The sequence below is a fragment of the Mustela lutreola genome, chromosome 2 (genome assembly GCF_030435805.1).
Source record: "Mustela lutreola isolate mMusLut2 chromosome 2, mMusLut2.pri, whole genome shotgun sequence".
In the NCBI taxonomy this organism is placed as follows: domain Eukaryota; kingdom Metazoa; phylum Chordata; class Mammalia; order Carnivora; family Mustelidae; genus Mustela; species Mustela lutreola.
The window spans coordinates 129,626,570-129,643,250 of NC_081291.1; the positions used below are offsets into that span (position 1 = coordinate 129,626,570).

General features: G+C 44.3%; 1 protein-coding gene across 5 annotated transcripts in view; it reads left to right on the forward strand.

Annotated features, from left to right (window-relative positions):
- Window positions 1-16,681, forward strand: part of TNIK (TRAF2 and NCK interacting kinase) — a 380,511-nt gene that overhangs the window by 300,701 nt on the left and 63,129 nt on the right. For 2 of the 5 annotated variants that reach the window (XM_059163479.1, XM_059163480.1), the window contains exons 13-15: window positions 6,831-6,941; window positions 7,797-7,883; window positions 8,929-9,117. In XM_059163479.1, coding sequence (XP_059019462.1) covers window positions 6,831-6,941; window positions 7,797-7,883; window positions 8,929-9,117 — 387 coding nt within the window. The remainder of the gene's footprint in view (window positions 1-6,830; window positions 6,942-7,796; window positions 7,884-8,928; window positions 9,118-16,681) is intronic. The other 3 variants (XM_059163481.1, XM_059163482.1, XM_059163483.1) reach the window with 2 other exon arrangements.

Sequence of the window (16,681 nt, forward strand, 5' to 3'; positions counted from 1 at the left end):
ACACCCGCAGAAGAGGCAGGACCAGAAGCCTTCATTAAGCCTTCTCTTGGCTCAGTCTGGTTAGAACTTTCTTTCCTTGTGCTGCTTGCATGAAAAGCAGCTTCACACACAGGCACTCAGACAATGTTTAGCCATAGGGATGCCTACTGATCAGAAGTTGGCCTGGGAGCCCAAAGGAAGAGCGTCACTTAAGCAGTTAACTTTCCAGGAAATCTTTGAGTGGGTAGGTTGGGCTGTTTGACTTTAGTAGAATAAAGTAAGTATAAAGAATGAGGCTCTCTGGTGTGTTGTGCTTTCTCACTAGCTCTCTGAAAATTGAGATGAAAAGCGGGGGAAAGGTGACAAGTAGGGAAAATCGCCACTTGAAAAAGCACAAGACAGCATCTTTCACTTCATGTATGTAGATGTTTCCGCCAGCTTCTTTCGAATCCTAGAGGCAGCATTCAAGAGCCAGATACAGAGTATTGTCCTGGTTTTGCACTTAGCGAGTGAACTTGAACAAGATAGTGATGCGTGTGTGCGTGCCGCGGTTTCCTCACCTGTCAGAGGGGGATGGAGACAGCATGCCTGCCCGTGGGGTTGTGGTGAAAATTCGTGAGTTAATACATGTGGAGGGTTCGGGGCGAGGCCTGGCATCGTGAGGGTCACCACGTAGGTTTTGGTCAGAATCCTAGTGTGAGTTGCAAGGAACCATGCCCTTGCCCTGAAAGGGTTTGGTTTGCCATGGTCTTTCTAAAGCTGAAACATGAGCAGACGTTAAAATGGGTGAACGGAAGGCCCAAGAGCTTGCACACCTCTCCTTACAGCTGATGTAAAGCTTGTACAGAAGAATCCTGTTTAAGTGAGAGGCATGTGTGCTGTGCTGTAGATTCAAAAGACCACAGTGGGTCCTTTCATTCTGTCTTTGAACAGAGAGGGAGGGGATGGTTGGAGGGACTTGCCAAGGAGCCCAACTGGATCCCGTGACAGTTGCTGGCCTGTTCTCTGGAGGCCAACTCAGGTCTTCCACAGTCACTGGGGTCCACCACTTCCAGGTGGAATCACCCAGATTGAAAAAGCAAGTGGAGCTGTCCAAAAGCAAACCAGATTTCTGCTCTGTTTCACTTCCTGTTCTGAGTTGTTAGTTAGATTTTTGCCAGCACACCCTTGCTTAGACTCAGATGAAACAGACTTGTGTGATCCCCTAATCTGCTCCTGGGCTGAAGTTTGAGTTAAGGTGACTTACTCAAAGTCATGCAACATTTGCTCATGTTAAACAAATAGTTATTGAGTCTGTGGTCTAAATGTTGGTTTTGGTGGCAGAGCACAACTGGCACATGGTCTTACTCTTTCTGACCCAGTGTTCTTTCCCCAAGCCCTAAAGCCTCTCTTACCTTTCCCCTCCTCTCCCAGTGACATGTCACCGCAGCTATAGGACATTCATTCTCAAACGTAGGTGTTACCTCTCAGTCTGTAGGTGGAAAATGTAATGTATAAAACAGATAGACCCAGAGCCCCCAAATCTACCAGAATGTCATGAGAACAAGATTCAGATTCAGTCTGAACATTCAGTAAGTAGAAAAAGCAGCCAAGGATCCTATCTGGAATCTCTTAGGGATATTGAAGGAAATACAGATGGAGGTAGGATATGATGATTTGTATTCATTTCCTGATTTTCCCTTAACCTAGCATGTGGCCATTGACAAGGCAATGAACCTTCTTGAGAGTCTGGAAGGGAAAATAAAGAAAATGACATCTGCTTCACTTACCTGACAGAGCTAACGTGAGGCTCTAATTAGAATGATCTATGATGCAGTACTTTTTTTGGTCAAAATAATGCCATACATACAGATTATATTCCTGTACTTTTTTCCCCCAAAAGATTACATTTCCTTGAATGATGGGTGAGCTGCGTTTAGCCACGTTGGCTCGGGTGCATGGTAAGATCTTTTCGATTAGAAAGGAGACTGTGTTGTTTCCCTTTTGGTCCCAGACAGTTCTACATGGGCCACCATTGCTCACTTAGACAACCCTTCAGTGAGAGGGCATGGTGGGATCAGAGCACATGGACCCCCACAGCTATAAAAACAACTTGAACCACTTGCTCAGGAAACACCAACAGAGGTGCCACCTTCTTAACCCAAGAACCAAATCACAAGCCTACAATTTCTTGTTTATCTCATTTTGATCTTTCTAAGGGAGGTTTTGAGGTTTTGAAATCTGTGGAGCCAAGATCTGTTGTTTGTTTGTTTGTGTACACCCTTCCTTATGATTTTGCTTTATTCCAAAAAAAGGACAAAGTGGCTAACAAAGATTAATATAGCAACTAAAAAATTTGTAAAAAAGAAAATTAAGGAGAAGGGACTATAAAGCAGAAGAGGAAACAAGACAAAGCCAGGGTAGGGTCAGTTCACAAAATGCCTGCCCAGCACAGTGCCTGGTGCAGGTGCCTGAAGGTGACAGACTCTGAGCACCCCAGCAACTAAGAAAAGAGGCAGACTCGAGTGGTTTGAGATTTGTGTTGTCCATCGCCTTCAAGTAACTTTGTTACTCAGGCAAGCATTCTGAGATAATTGAGAACCTGTGCCCTTTTCTAGCAGTAGCTGAGTCGTGCTGTGACTAATGTTTGTGGTGATGTTCTTCCCACAGACACAGTGCTTAGCTCTATGTGGCAGTCCTGATAACATTGTAAAGTGCAGCCTATGGCCTGACAGTTCATCAGAGTCACTTCTACAGGAGCCAGAGCACCCTAGTGGAGTTCACACTTTTCTGCTGGTTAAATTTTCTAAAAGGAGCATTTAAAGAAACAAAAGGAAAGAAAGAGCAACACCATGGCCTGTATGACAATCAGCCATGAGGAATATCAGTTACAACTTTCAGAAGAATTGAATACTTAAGAGTTAAGGTGATATTCTCCTGCAAGAATTTGAAGAGCCAAAATTCTGCATCATCAGTTTGGGATAAATGTATAACCTTTGAGGGTCCCCTGAGCAAGGGAATGGGATTATTTCATTTGGATAAACTCACCAGTTCACCTACTTGAAGTACATTCAAACAGCCTCCCCCTGGACCTAGCCTGAGGGGAACACCCTAGGGCAGAGCCCAAACTTCTCTAAACAAAAGTACTCTTTCGGAACATCCACAGAAGCCAGAGGAAGACCCCAGTGACCTACTCCAATAGGCATGGAAAATTTTGAGAGTGGGTATTATCAATCATCCCCCAACCAGCAAAAAAGATTAAGAAAATTATAAGAACCCATTGAATATCTAATTTTAAGTGAGAGAACTTGTGAAGATGTAGATGAAAATATACTTCTAGACAGTTCAGTAAAGGTGGGGCATCGGCCATAAGTTTTAGGGTAGTTGGTTTAAGCCGTTCCTTTGTGGCAACAAGACCACCATCATCTGTATGTATAATTTACATGAAATTTACAAATGCTTAGACTTATTCCCTTCTTTTATCTTCGTACCTTTCTTTTAGATGGCAAATCAATGCCATGCCAATGCCAGTCATTGGTGGATCTCTGATTAGAAAAATACTCTCAAGCCTTGTTTATGTGCAGCCTAAAGAACATTGGGGGCCAGAGGGCTGTCTGAGAGAGGCATAAAAGGGTGGAGGGGTGGTCTGAGGTTCTGCCAGCCTTTCTCCTCTTCTCTCTACACAGTTGACCATATTGAATGCAACAAATACCAATGGTATCAGGGATTTACTGGGGTTTAGTGGAAGAGAAAAAGAGGAGTGGAACAGAGACCTTGCCCACAAATAGCTTGTAGAGTAGGTAAGACATATTCAGATAACCAGAATTTAAGGCACAAGGTGCCTAGGATTGAGAAAACAGCAAATGCTTCCAAAGAGATTTAAGATACTGTGTTGTGTTCTTTTACCTCAAGTCTCTTAACTTGATTCAGTTCAAAAAAATCCTGTGTCCCCGCCAGGTGCCCTGCCCCACAGGAGGAACTATAGGTCCAACAGGAATCAAGCGCAGGCCTTACCTCCTAGCAAGAGTCATCAGAGCTTTGTAGAGGTGTCTGCTTGAGGTCGGGGACTTGGTCTTTCTCTGACATGTTTTGGTATGTCCCGTGAGACAGCTCCGTGCCCAGGAGGAAAGAGAGCAAAGATTTTTTTCCATGAAAGACATTGACATTGAAACAACAGCAGCTGGAAATTGGCAAGGTGCCCTCAGAAGGTTGGGGAAGTGATTTATTTTTCCAGCCTCACCACAGGAGCCAAAGCCCTGGCAGATGCCTCCATGCATTCACGGCAGCTGATCTGAGTGAGATCATTATTAATTATTAGTCACTTCTGAGTGTCTTTCTCAGGAACTACAGGACCCTCCTGAGTTGCAATCAATACTGTGTACACCTTGCACAAGGAACTGAGTGGCATGTAATTATAAAACACTATTGATTCCCAGCAAAGGGGTTGAAAATGTACAAATCCTTCACATAAAAAGCAGCTAAATCTTCAAAAAGCCTTGATGACGATAATTATTTATTTATTTATTTATTTAGCCAAGAAAGAGACCCACATGGGAGTCAAAAACTTGAAATGTTAGCTAAAGTAGGGCTAGTTCCTGCCAGGAGCCAGATCTATACACATAATTATTTTACTCTCTGTGCTGGCATTGATTCACTTGGGTTGCATGTTGGAAAGATCTCTGTTTTGGGTCTATAATCCAAATTATTCAGTCAGTTCCTTTGATAATGTTTTCTACTCGCATCTTCCTGGATTATTTTTCAGGAAAACAAATAATTACACGTCTGGAGCTTGACCCATTCCCATCCCTCAATATAACCCTCATTCCTTTCCCTAAACCTGCTTTTCTTCTTTTGCTTCAAACCGTCTGCTCTGCTCCTTGGCCAGGAACTTCACTCACCCTCTCAAGCCCCATAGTCCCCAAATCCTGCCTATTTGATTTTGGCCTAATTCTAATATCTACTTCTAAGTTGGCATCCACTCCAGTCCTGTTGGAAGAGCTGGAAATCTGGAGAGCTTTTAGTCCGCCTTCCTTTTGTCTGTGTCTCTATTCTCAGCAGCGACCGTGAACATGGACTCTCCCACTGCCTCTGCTTAACTCACTGACGCCCTGTCGTGTTCTGCATGCACCCATAGAATGGCCCGGCATTGCACTTAGGCTTCTAATCCCCACCCCCCCGACTTCCTCCTGCCCTGCCTCGTGGCTGTCAGGAGCCCCCTTGAAAATGCAAGTCTTGGTCATAGCATTTGACTACAGAAAGTCCTCCAGTGGTTCCCTGTCACCCACAATCTAAGGAGAACAAAAAATTGTTGATCTGGAAGCGATAGATATTGAGTCTTCAAAATATGTAGCTTATCTCAAAGACTCAGTGGTCACTGGAAGACAGCAAGTCTGGCAGATTGTAGGCAGGAGCCGCATTAGGAAGTCCACCTCATCTGTGGGCTTCTTTGGAGTTTTGAACTTCTGCCTGATTAACTGGGGCTGTGACGAGAGCTTTTGTCCTAGAAGGCTCTTTCCCTGTTTGCAGAAAGCTAGCCGTCAGGGTGATTTAGTCACAACCCATGCTCTTTTGGATAACTCCTGTTTTCTCAGCCAGGCAGGGAAGAGCTGTTGAGAATGTTAAAGGGGAATGGACCCCCCTGAGAGGTTCCCCCAAACCTCATATTGGAGGAAGAAGAAATCCTAATGTTGGTACAGGGCTCTGACACCAAGGGCTTTGGCACTTCTCAGAAGGACCACTAAGGGCCTGTGGTATAGGAAAACAGTCTGACATGTGACTGTCCTGAGCCTTACAGGATGTTCAGCATCCCTGGCCCCTTGTACTATGTGCCAGTCATGGCCTCCAGTCACAGAGACCACTAGAAAAACTCCCCCATGCCCTTGCACATTCCAGATGCTCCCTGGATTGGGGAACTAACCTGTCCCACTGAGAAACGTTCGTTCCTGTCATTATTCCTAAGATGTTCTCCTTTTCTGAGAGCATCACGAAGTGCTAAATTAATCTGTGATCTCTCTATGGCTCCTGTTGCCTCTTCATCTTCTGGAATGACTGAGTTCAGACTGCGCTGCCACTACTTACTGGGGCATGACCTTGCACATGAGGATGACCTTTGACAACTGCTTAATCTCTGCATGCTTCAGTTTTCTCATATAAAATGGGGGTGATAATATCTACGTCAGCAGATTTTTGTGAGGATTAAATAAGATAAAGCATGAAAGGTGCTTACCACACTGTCCCTGTCGGCGGGCTGGTGAGTGTAGGAGATGATGACAATGAGCTTAAGGGTCTTACTTGAATGAGAAGTCGAAATTGATACAAGTGTAAAAACTGGAAGATAAAGGCAGCATGAGATATGGGATAGGGTAATGGACAGGGTCAAGGACAAAGAATTCTATTGTACTCTCAGCCATTAGTTACTGTAGGGCCTTGAAGGTGTCACTTCATTTCTGTGGATTTTGCTTTCTCTTCTCTGTGAAATGTTTGCCCTAACTGGCGTCGAAAAGAGTGGCTGGCATGAGCACTGGAAACATTTTAAAACCCATAGTCTGTCGTAAAGGGTCTGATGATGTACCAGGGTCAGCCAACAGGGAGAACGCACCTAGCAACAGGGACTTCTTGGGAGGAGGCAAACCTGGGGAGTCTACTTGCACGGGGAAGGACAGGGTATTTGCGTGCCTGAATTGCTCCCTGCGCGCCCCTCACCCCCATCCTGGCCAGCAAGTCCCCCAAGAGCACAAGACAGAGCCCTCAGGCGTATAGGCAGCTATGGAGAAGGGCGGAGGTCTGCGGTTCAGCAGCCCTCCCTGCGGCTTTCCCCACACCCCCGCACCAGCCCCCGCTTCCTTCATGGTTGTCTGCTTGTGGCCCCACAGCAACAACGGCGGGAGAAGGAGCTGCGGAAGCAGCAGGAGAGAGAGCAGCGCCGGCACTACGAGGAGCAGATGCGCCGGGAGGAGGAGAGGAGGCGCGCGGAGCACGAGCAGGTACAGCGGGGCCCGGAGCCCACAGTTGGCCCCAGCGGGAGCTCCAGCGCCAGTTGACCGTCCCTGGGGTGTGGGTCACCGTCTCTTAGGACTGCTCAGTTAAAGCGGGTTTTTACTCTTTCTCAAGCTGCTCTTCTCACCTATTCAAGAAGTCAAACGCACAGCCCTTGGCAATGCCCACTCGTTGAGCCTCGCTTCCTGCCCAGGCCAAAGTCCCCTGCACACCTTGATCTTTGGGTTCTCCCGACCCTGGGTATCTACTTTGAAGGTAGCACTGAAGCATGGTAAATGAGCCACATGGTCCTCTTTCATTGCTTCCGAAGGGCTTTTCTGCTCCTCGGTCTCCGGAGTCCCGTCCCTCCTCCGTCTTGGGTAGAACCGCATTCTGACCGCGCGGCGGTGGCGCGCTGCAGGGTGGAGGGCGGGGCCCTTACAGAGACCGCGCATGCCGGCCTTCCACAGTTACTCTATTCCTGCTGCTTGCACAGGAGCCTCTGACCTTGATGGCATTGTGACTTCCGGGTGGCCCATAAAGAGGGAACCTGCAATGAAGAGCTTTAAAATGTAGCTGGGTTTACGAAAACCGTACAGTCACAGCAAAGCCCCGAGCCCCTCCGTCGGCTGTCGCAGGTGGAGGACTATGTGCTTTTGACTGCATTGAAATGCTTTTGCTTCGGTGCTTTTCCTGTTTGGTGAGGGGTTGTCTGGGCATTTTGTTGTTGTTGTTTTTTCCCTCCTTCCTTCCTCACTTTACTTGGCAGGGCAGCACTTGTCACCTCAAAGAAATTACCGGTTCTTTTTCTCTCTCTTTCTCTCTTTGTGTTCCTCTGAATGCTCTGCTGCCTGCCTCTCCAGGAGTACATCAGGCGACAGTTAGAGGAGGAGCAGAGACAGTTAGAGATCTTGCAGCAGCAGCTACTGCATGAACAAGCTCTACTTCTGGTAATGGGAAAGCAGAGGGCCAGCCACCTGCTCTGCGTTCATCCTGTGTGTGTGTGTGTGTGTCCCTACCTGTGTCCCCCTCACATGCCAGCCCACAAGGGGGGGATCCTCCAAGCCTCCTGGACCTCAAAAGTCTTGTGGAAACCCAATGCACTTCCTGACCTAGTTGGCCATCTGAATACCTTGGAGACCCTTGTCATGCATTCTTTAGTAACTCAGTCTCTTTGTGAAACTTTAGCAGGAATCCAGGCTTATGACAAGTTCAGGCTGTCATTTCGAGACCCACTATGTTTCGAGACCCACTATGTTTATTGCAGAGTAATTTTTAAGGTCATTTGCAACATGCTGGAATACAATCACAGCGAAATACACCTCTTCTGTAAGAACCCACTCAGCTCTGCAGTCATATTTCATTTGCAGACTATTAGCTTTACCCTTATAATGGGAACATTTTGTGTTCCCTGCTCACGCGGCTTCCTCGTCAAGTACTTTTTTATTATTATCGCCCTGCTCTCCAAATGAGCTGCTTGATACATTTTTTTTTAACTGAACTTCTTATTCAGTGGCACTATGTTATTTTTTAGCCTGTGCATACAGTTGCTAATGACCTTTGTTGGTCCAAGTTTTGTGAAACACAAGATGATTTGAGCAGTATCTGTAGCTACTTATTTAGTTTTGTACTTAACTGGACATGTTTGAATAGTTTAATTACTAAACCAGGAAGTGGATGGCTCCTTAGAGGGCTTGGGCGCTGACCATCCAAATGTCCTCATTATTGCTACTTTCTTGGCCCCCAGTCAGGGACAAGTCAGTTGGCAAGGGGTAGTGTTCTGTAGAGATTGCCATTAAAGCAATAGTGTTTTCAGGAAATGCTAGCCCCGGCCATAGCCTGTCTCTGTGGCATGTCCTGACATCCTTTGGTGGTTCTGTTGGCTTTTCTCGTTATCATCTCTTTTGGCAACATTGCATGTTTCTCCAGTGTCAGCCAGTGGTTTCCATATGGTGATCTGGCTTTTCCTTTGCTTTTCTTTTCTGGTCCGGGTAGGAATATAAGCGCAAACAATTGGAAGAACAGAGACAAGCAGAAAGACTGCAGAGACAGCTAAAGCAAGAGAGAGACTACTTGGTGTCTCTCCAGCATCAGCGGCAGGAGCAGAGGCCGGTGGAGAAGAAGCCACTGTACCATTACAAAGAAGGGATGAGTCCTAGTGAGAAACCAGCATGGGCCAAGGAGGTAAGTGAGCTAGCAAGTGTAGCCACGTCCTATTGGCCAGCCTGGTGGCTCTAGTAACGTCACCCAGTAGAAGCAGAGAATTAAACTAGTGCTTCACAACTGGAAAACAATTCATCTTAAGAAGTGCATGCTTTGTTTTTAGAAGAGCCATAAGGTTATTTCTGTAGAGAATTGACAAGGCACCTTAATCCATTAGTGGTTTTTGTTTTTCAGGGATTGATTTTTTTTTTTTAAGTGGTTATAAGGGATTTTTGTAAGTAATAACAGGAAGTTAAAAAATCATTTTTCTCATAGGTATCCAAATGAGTTTGTGGCTTGAGGACTTTTGGTGACTTCCCCTTGAAAGAATGTGATTTAATAAAGACTTAGGGAATTTGAGGTAGAATCCTTTCCTGTCCATACCTAGACCCTGAAAGTGATCATTAGCACTGTCCCTGACACTTGCTTGTTCTGTTGTGGTGCGAAGGGACGCACAGTTGGTCTCAGACCAGTGGTTGTGGTAACCACTTCCAGGATCAGAGGTCATTTGTAGGGTTTGTTTTGTTTGTTTTCTTTTGCAAATCAGCTACTAGAGTGAGGACACATTTTCAAGAACGTGGCTTTGTGGCAAGCTGTTTTAAATATCTAATTAAAAACTATCTGGGTGGTAGGAAAAAAGGTGGGCAAAGCAAAGAAACCAAATCAGCCAAGATTAATCACCCTCCTAGGAGTCACTGTGTCAGCTCGTGTGCATAACAGCTTGATTTTCTGCTCTGTCATGGTTTGTGGCACCCAGTGATTTCCTTTATTTTCTTGTGAGCATAGCTAGTCATTTAAGAGGATGTTTGTGTTATTTTGTATTTTGTTCTAGTGTCTTCAGGTATTTATAGTCAGAGCTTATTTCAAGTTATCTAGACTACAGTCTTACCAGAACTAGATTTCTTACATAAGATCCTATTTTTACAAGAATGTTTCTTTTTGAATTTTTTATTCTCTTTTATGTACATATAGAAAATGCTTGAAACCATGTTGCGCTAAGGTTAATGATGATTGCTGAAAGGGCAGTGGAACCACAGGGTGTGTTCTTTAAGCTTTTTTGTATTCTTACATATTGTTTAAATCTTTTCTAATGATCATGTGCTATTTTTGCAAAATTCAAACCTTTTTCTTTTACAACTTAAAAAACGGAATCTGTAGAGAAAATCATTTGATCTCACATAAAGAATGTTTTTGATCACTTTCCTTTAGAGTCTATAAAGATGATTTGTATTTACCTATGTCTGTAACAGCTGCCTCTTTCTCTTAGATCAATAATTCATTTTTGTGATCCTACTCCCAGGTACGGCACCGACCCTTTAATAACCCACCTGTTCTTCCAGCTAAGCAGAATCCCTCTGCTGTTAGACAGCAGCTGAGGTGTGTCCTGGCTGGCAGAGGTGTGCCACCATCCACCACTGCTAAACCATTTTCTAGCCCTGCCAAGTTGAAACCCTCAGCTAAGCCACCCTCACAGCTCCTGATCACGGCAGGTGTTCAGAAGGCTGGAAAACTAGGCTCCACTAAGCCAATGCCAGGAGCACCTGCAGAAATTAATGATTCCAGATCAAGACTCCTGCTGGAGCCTCACTCATGGAAGAAAGGTGGACCTGCTTGTCCTAGTAGAGTTGGTCTTGAAGAACAGCTGAAGGCTCAGGAAGCCTCGAGGACCGCAGTGAGATCCCCTAGGCGATCTCGCTCCCAAGGATGTAGTCCAACTCAGGAGTTAGGATCTGAGGTCATTTGTGTGTCCTCTCCCAACATCTTCAAAGTGACAAGCCCCAAGTTGTCCATCACTGCAAGTAAGGAGGGCCTTAGAGACCCCTGTGGACCTCGTGGCTGGAGGGGCACGAATGCATGCATCCTTCCAGGCACCCCGACGCCTCTGAGAACTGCTGTATCGCTGAATGACCTCTTCTTGATGCATGACCCCATGGCCCTCCGTGTTCCCAGCCCCAAGCATGGATTTAGGAGAGGGACACCTACAGAGCTCATTGGAGAAGACCGTGATTCTCTGCAGAGCATCCCAGAATTCCTCCTTTCCCCTGTGCAGCTCCCGCACATGCAAATGTACCAGAAAACGGGGAGAAGCCTGGAGCAGTTCCCACGTCCTTCCTTCCACCTCTCCCCCGCACGTTCTCATGTGAACTTGATCACTCTGACTCCACTGTTACCGAGTTACTCTTTGTCCTCCTCACTAAGTGTCCTGGCCTATCCTCTCTGTTCAGAACTAGTTCACGGTTCCCGAGCTCTCAGAAGCCATGGCATTCCTGGGGGCCAGTCTTTGCAGATGCCAGCAAGATGGTTTTCTAGACCTTCTAATTCCCCTCTGCTCCCTGGCCAGGCTCCTAGCAGTGAAAGAAACACAGCAGTTGGGCGTGCAAACAACCCAACTGTGTCAGCAAGCACTCCCGATGTGAGGCTCCCTGGCCATCATAAAGCTGGGCCACCTCTGGTGGGTGACATCTTCCAAGGTCCCTGGCTTACTAGCAGCTGGCACTCTTCTTTGGGCTTCGTGCAGTTCTGGACATATGGGGGAACTAATCATATTTAGTCCTATCCTCCTGGGCATGGTTAACGTAATCCAGCTTCCAACTAACCAATCTATTCACGAAGCCATTCCCAAGTCTTAAAAGAGTGGGTGTTCATATTTTAGAAGAGAGATGAACCATTTAGATCACAGAATGAGTGACGGTGCTAAATCTGGGATCGAAGTGACTCGTGTACAAATAAGAACAAATAATTGTCTGCTTTGGTTTGATTCATCATTTTCTTAACACCCACTTCTTAAAATGGGAATAAAACTGGGTGTGAGGATCCTTATCTTCTTGACCTTTTAATACTTGTCGTAGCAATGTATGCACTTCCTGAGCTCTATTTAAAGGTTTCTTTCCTACAGTAGGGAGGTAGATGGAGCTGAAAGTAGCTAGACGGCAAAATTCATTTCAGATCTTTAGAGACAGACAGAATTTTGAGCCCAGCCATCTCTAAATCATCAACCAAGAATAAGAACCTGAGTCAAGCTCTCTTCAGGAGTTAGAATAAAAGGTACCCTTTCTTTTTCAAATGTGTCCTCTACCGGGGTATAAAATGGACATTATCCTTGCCAGGGAGGAATGGGCAGCCGTGGGCATGCCACAGGCTCCTGTGATACAGGGTCCAGATCTTTCTTGCCCCCAGTGCTCTTGAGACACCCCCACAGCCGTCTCCTCCCCTAGCAGCCTCTAACTTGCGCCATATTTGTCTTCTAACTCAGCTCTCTCCCTCCTCCCCAAGATGGTTTGTCCCTCCTCAGTTATTTTTTCATCCCCTTATTTCTCTTCCTTTTTTCAAATTGACAGTATTTCATTAGCTGGGATAATGTTATCATGCCCCACCCTTAGTGATTTTGTTGCTTCATTGTGTAAAACATAAGTCATCATCGCATTTGACACTCACTTTCTCATTAAATTGTTGGATGTAATAAGAAGAATGAAAATACTCAGTCATTTGCAAATCTTGCTGAGCTCCTCCCTCTCTCCATTTGCAGAGTATTCTATCTTTCCCGATGGTCACATTGATTGGGATATTCAGATTCCGGCCAGAGAGAAGCTTTCCTGTCTCTATTAAAAGGATGGGTGGCAGCATTTTCACCCCTTACAAGTTCTCAACCATTCCTGGATTGGGATGGAAGTCCGATTTGTTTCTGTAAAAACATCAGTATGATATTCTGTTGAACATCTGCAAAAACTGAAGGTCTTTTTTTTTTCCTCCACTTTTTGAAAGATAGTGATTCCTTTTCTTATAATACCTTTTGCTTATAATGGAGCAGATTCCTTTCCTTCAAATGACATGTGATTGGGCCTGGCAGTGATTGGGTATGCGCCCCCTCCCTATATTTTTTCAAATTTTCTTCCACACACAGCCGTGACAGAATGTTCCTTCTCCATGAATACTGTATGAGATTGTATTTTAGTTTTTTTCAACACTCCATCATGTTCTTACTCCCTGATACATTCCAGTCATCTGGTCATGGTTTTATTTGGCAAACAATGAGCCAAGATGTCTCTTTATATCTCGTCAGCCCACTGGACTCTGCAATCTCTGTATGGAAGAACTCCTCCAGTTGGTTTCCCCTACTCTACACTGATATGTTTTTTTTCCCCCTTTTTATATGAGTCATTTTACAGATGAGGTCCCCAATTACCACTTAGAGAGTGTTTGGCTCTGCTCCCTTCTTTGCTCAGTTTCTGCTTCGCTCTCTTTTGAGCTGGCCTAAGAGAGAACTGGAAAGGAGTTAAGGAGTTTGAGTTCAAGTTCTTCCACCTCTCGACTAGGTGACCTGGGAGGAGTCTTGGAGCTTTCCTGAGGCTCAGCTTGCATTCCCTTTCAGGAATGCCTCTGGGCGCTCCTGTCTGCAAATGTGCCATTGAAATGATAAACGCTGTACAGATACACATGAAATCTAGTCTTCAACACAATCTTGTTTTGTTTCGAGGCCACTGTCCCCCATAAGAAGTAAGCGTCTGTTGTTTCTGGTTTGGATTTCACAAGGGCAGTCCGCATGGAGCCCCGTCTCCCCGACCCCCATCCACCCGGTGATACACATACACGTCTTCATTTCCCATCTGAGTGGGAAAGCTTTGCCTTATTATTTTTAAGTTACGTGCTCCATCCCCAGGAAGACCTCTCTGCTCTTCTCTGGATAAGTGGTCCAGGCTTTTGACTTCAGATGAAATTCCATTTTAAGCATTTCACGTGAATGAGTGTGTCCCCTATTCTCAGAGGTGCCTCAGAGAAGGCATGTCCCCAGTCTTGGCCTGCATCTGCTCCTGCTCCTGCGGTTTTGCCAAAGAACAATATGACACAGCTCTTTATGTGACCAGAGTGACTGCAGGGTCCTAAAGGTCGAGTGAGTACCTAAATGTTATTTATTGACTTCTTTCTCTTTCTCCAACATTGCCAGTAAAAACAAAAACATCAGTTGTTCAGTTGGAAGAAAAGGAATTCCCATATGATGTGTGTTTAATTCACCATGTATAAATAAGCTTTTAAGTAAAGCCTTCTAGCCTTTCATGGACCCCTCATATGCTGCATCATATAAAATATTATAAAAATGCACCCATATGACGTCGTAAATATATTTTTGCTGTCAACATCTAAAAAATTACTGCTATAATTTTGTTCTGAGATTTTTCTCTCAGCAGCTTTTATTCATTATTGCTAAGTGAGACATTGTAAGCAATGAATTGTTGTCAACATACAAACTAATTTAACGATTGACATTGCTGTGTTTCCTTTTATACATGTTTAACCATATTTGTATTTATTTTGAGAAATTTTTTGAAGTCCTGTAATCAACAAATTTATTTTCAGGTCTTCTGTGTTTAGATAGCCTTTATGTGTCTCAGAGGCCTTAGACATCACTTCTGTAGAACCCCATGGACAACACAGCCATGTCTGGAGCAGAATTTTATTTCTGAGACCACAGTTATGTTTCTTTTGTCTCCCTGTAATGCAGCAACACATAGGAAAACATTTCTGCTGAGGTGATCAAAATCTCTCCAAATTTTAGTTTTGATGTTAAAACCATCATTTTAATGAGAAAAAAAATGGTTTTGTACTAAAACTGATCAGTCTCTCCTAATCTTGTTCTCTGTGTTCACTGATAATCCCTTCAAGTTTGCAATCCTTCATAACCGGTATCTTTTGTTGTCATGGTCCAGCACCTTGAGACTCTGTGTCTCTTGCTACTAGAACATTCTTTTTTGGTGATACTCTGACATTTGACATCTCCTTGGGGCAGGATATTAGAGTAGAGGCTCAGTTCATAGATTTATTTTTAGTATCACACGAGGCAAATGAAAACATATCTTCATTGTACTGCAGTGTTGAATCACATATATCCTTATTCTGGGTGAAAAACAAAACACTCTTTTTAAAATTAATTAATTTATTTATTTTGGTCTAACTCACATATCCATCTCCTTTTCAATTATTAGAATAAGATATGGTGAATCAGGAGACAGGCCTTTGCCCACTACCAAATTAATCAGAAGGGGCTTGAACCTAGATACACCACCTAGCTTCTCCTTTCTTTGTCTGATAGTTGGGTGTTTGATTTGATATCTTTGCTCCAGTCCTCATGCTGTTCCTTTGGTGCAGAAACAATGGGCAGCATTTTCTTCCTGAAAACCTTAGGACAAGGTTCTCTTGAGACAAAGTATATAGCCAAATGGCTCATTATTACACCTTTCTCATAGATTTTCAGACTTCTCTGGACAAGCTTCAACCCAGGAAATCTCACCAGACTGAATCATCCTGAAATAATTTGCACAGTATAACCGTAGATTATCTATACCATGTAGTTTAGGATGGTACAGCCTGACACATACCAAGGGTAGGTTTTCGTATGCAAACCACCTAATAGAAGGCATAAGGAACTTTACTAGAGAGAGATTAGTAATAGTTCACAACTAATCAAACCCATTAACTGCCTATAAAAGTCAGCCCCTCACTTTTCTGCCCTGTTCATTTCCCATGACAGCCCATGTGGCCTGTGGTAAGAATACCTCGTTTACTGGAACCTTGCTGCTGGCTATTGCCAAAAGAACTCTATGATTTCTTTGCTCAAGATGGAGTCTTTTTCGACTCCATCCCCTCAAGGCAGACTTTTTCTAGTGCTGTTCTTAATATGCTGTCTCTGTATGTTTAAAACTGAGTGTATTTTACAGCTTAAAAAAATAATAATGGCAAATAGTCTTCACTCTGAATACATTTGGTTCCTGACTGTTGGGTAACAGGTGCCTATGGTTTGGAAAGCCAGATATTTATCTGAAAATGTGTCTGAATCTCTTGGGTTCCTTAGCTCAGACAGCAAATGGCTTGGAATCTCGGAGTTTGGATGGTGAGAGGTGCCTGTACATGGCATTTATCTATTAACGATCTTCCACGAAAATAAGAAAATGGCTAATATTTGACCAATTCCCATGGTCTGGAAATAGTCACTTTCTTTTCTAGTATTTAGTATTTAGAAAAGCAATACATTGCATGGCTTGCTTTCAGTTGATCTGCCACTGTCTTTGTGGGACTTTCTCTTTCTGGTCTCAGCTCAGAACTGGCTTTATTCATTTCTTTTGCTCAGTGCAGCAGCCAAATAATTACCGCTGATGTAATACTTTGCCCACACGCACACACAAAGTATACATGTTCTGGTTTATAGGGCTGGCTCGTGGTAGCTAACACTCTTTGGTGTGTGGTAAGCTTCTGGGACATGAAGTTTCAAAACCAAAGTCAACTGGATGTCAATTGTAGGTACCCTGCACAGCCATGGTGGGAGAGGAGATGTTGAGTCGTCCCTGTGGGACAGTTTTCTATTCTGCAGCATACCTTATTATGTTAAAATGTTTGCAGTTAGTATGAGGGCTTCAGAACAGACTTATTCTGTATATGAGACTGAGTCTGCCTCTAGAAAGATCCAAAATGGAATAGGAAGGATGGGAAAGAATAGCTCTTTTGAATTTTTCTTTCAACTCAGGCCGTGAAATGAATAAAGAGCTCCACATAGATA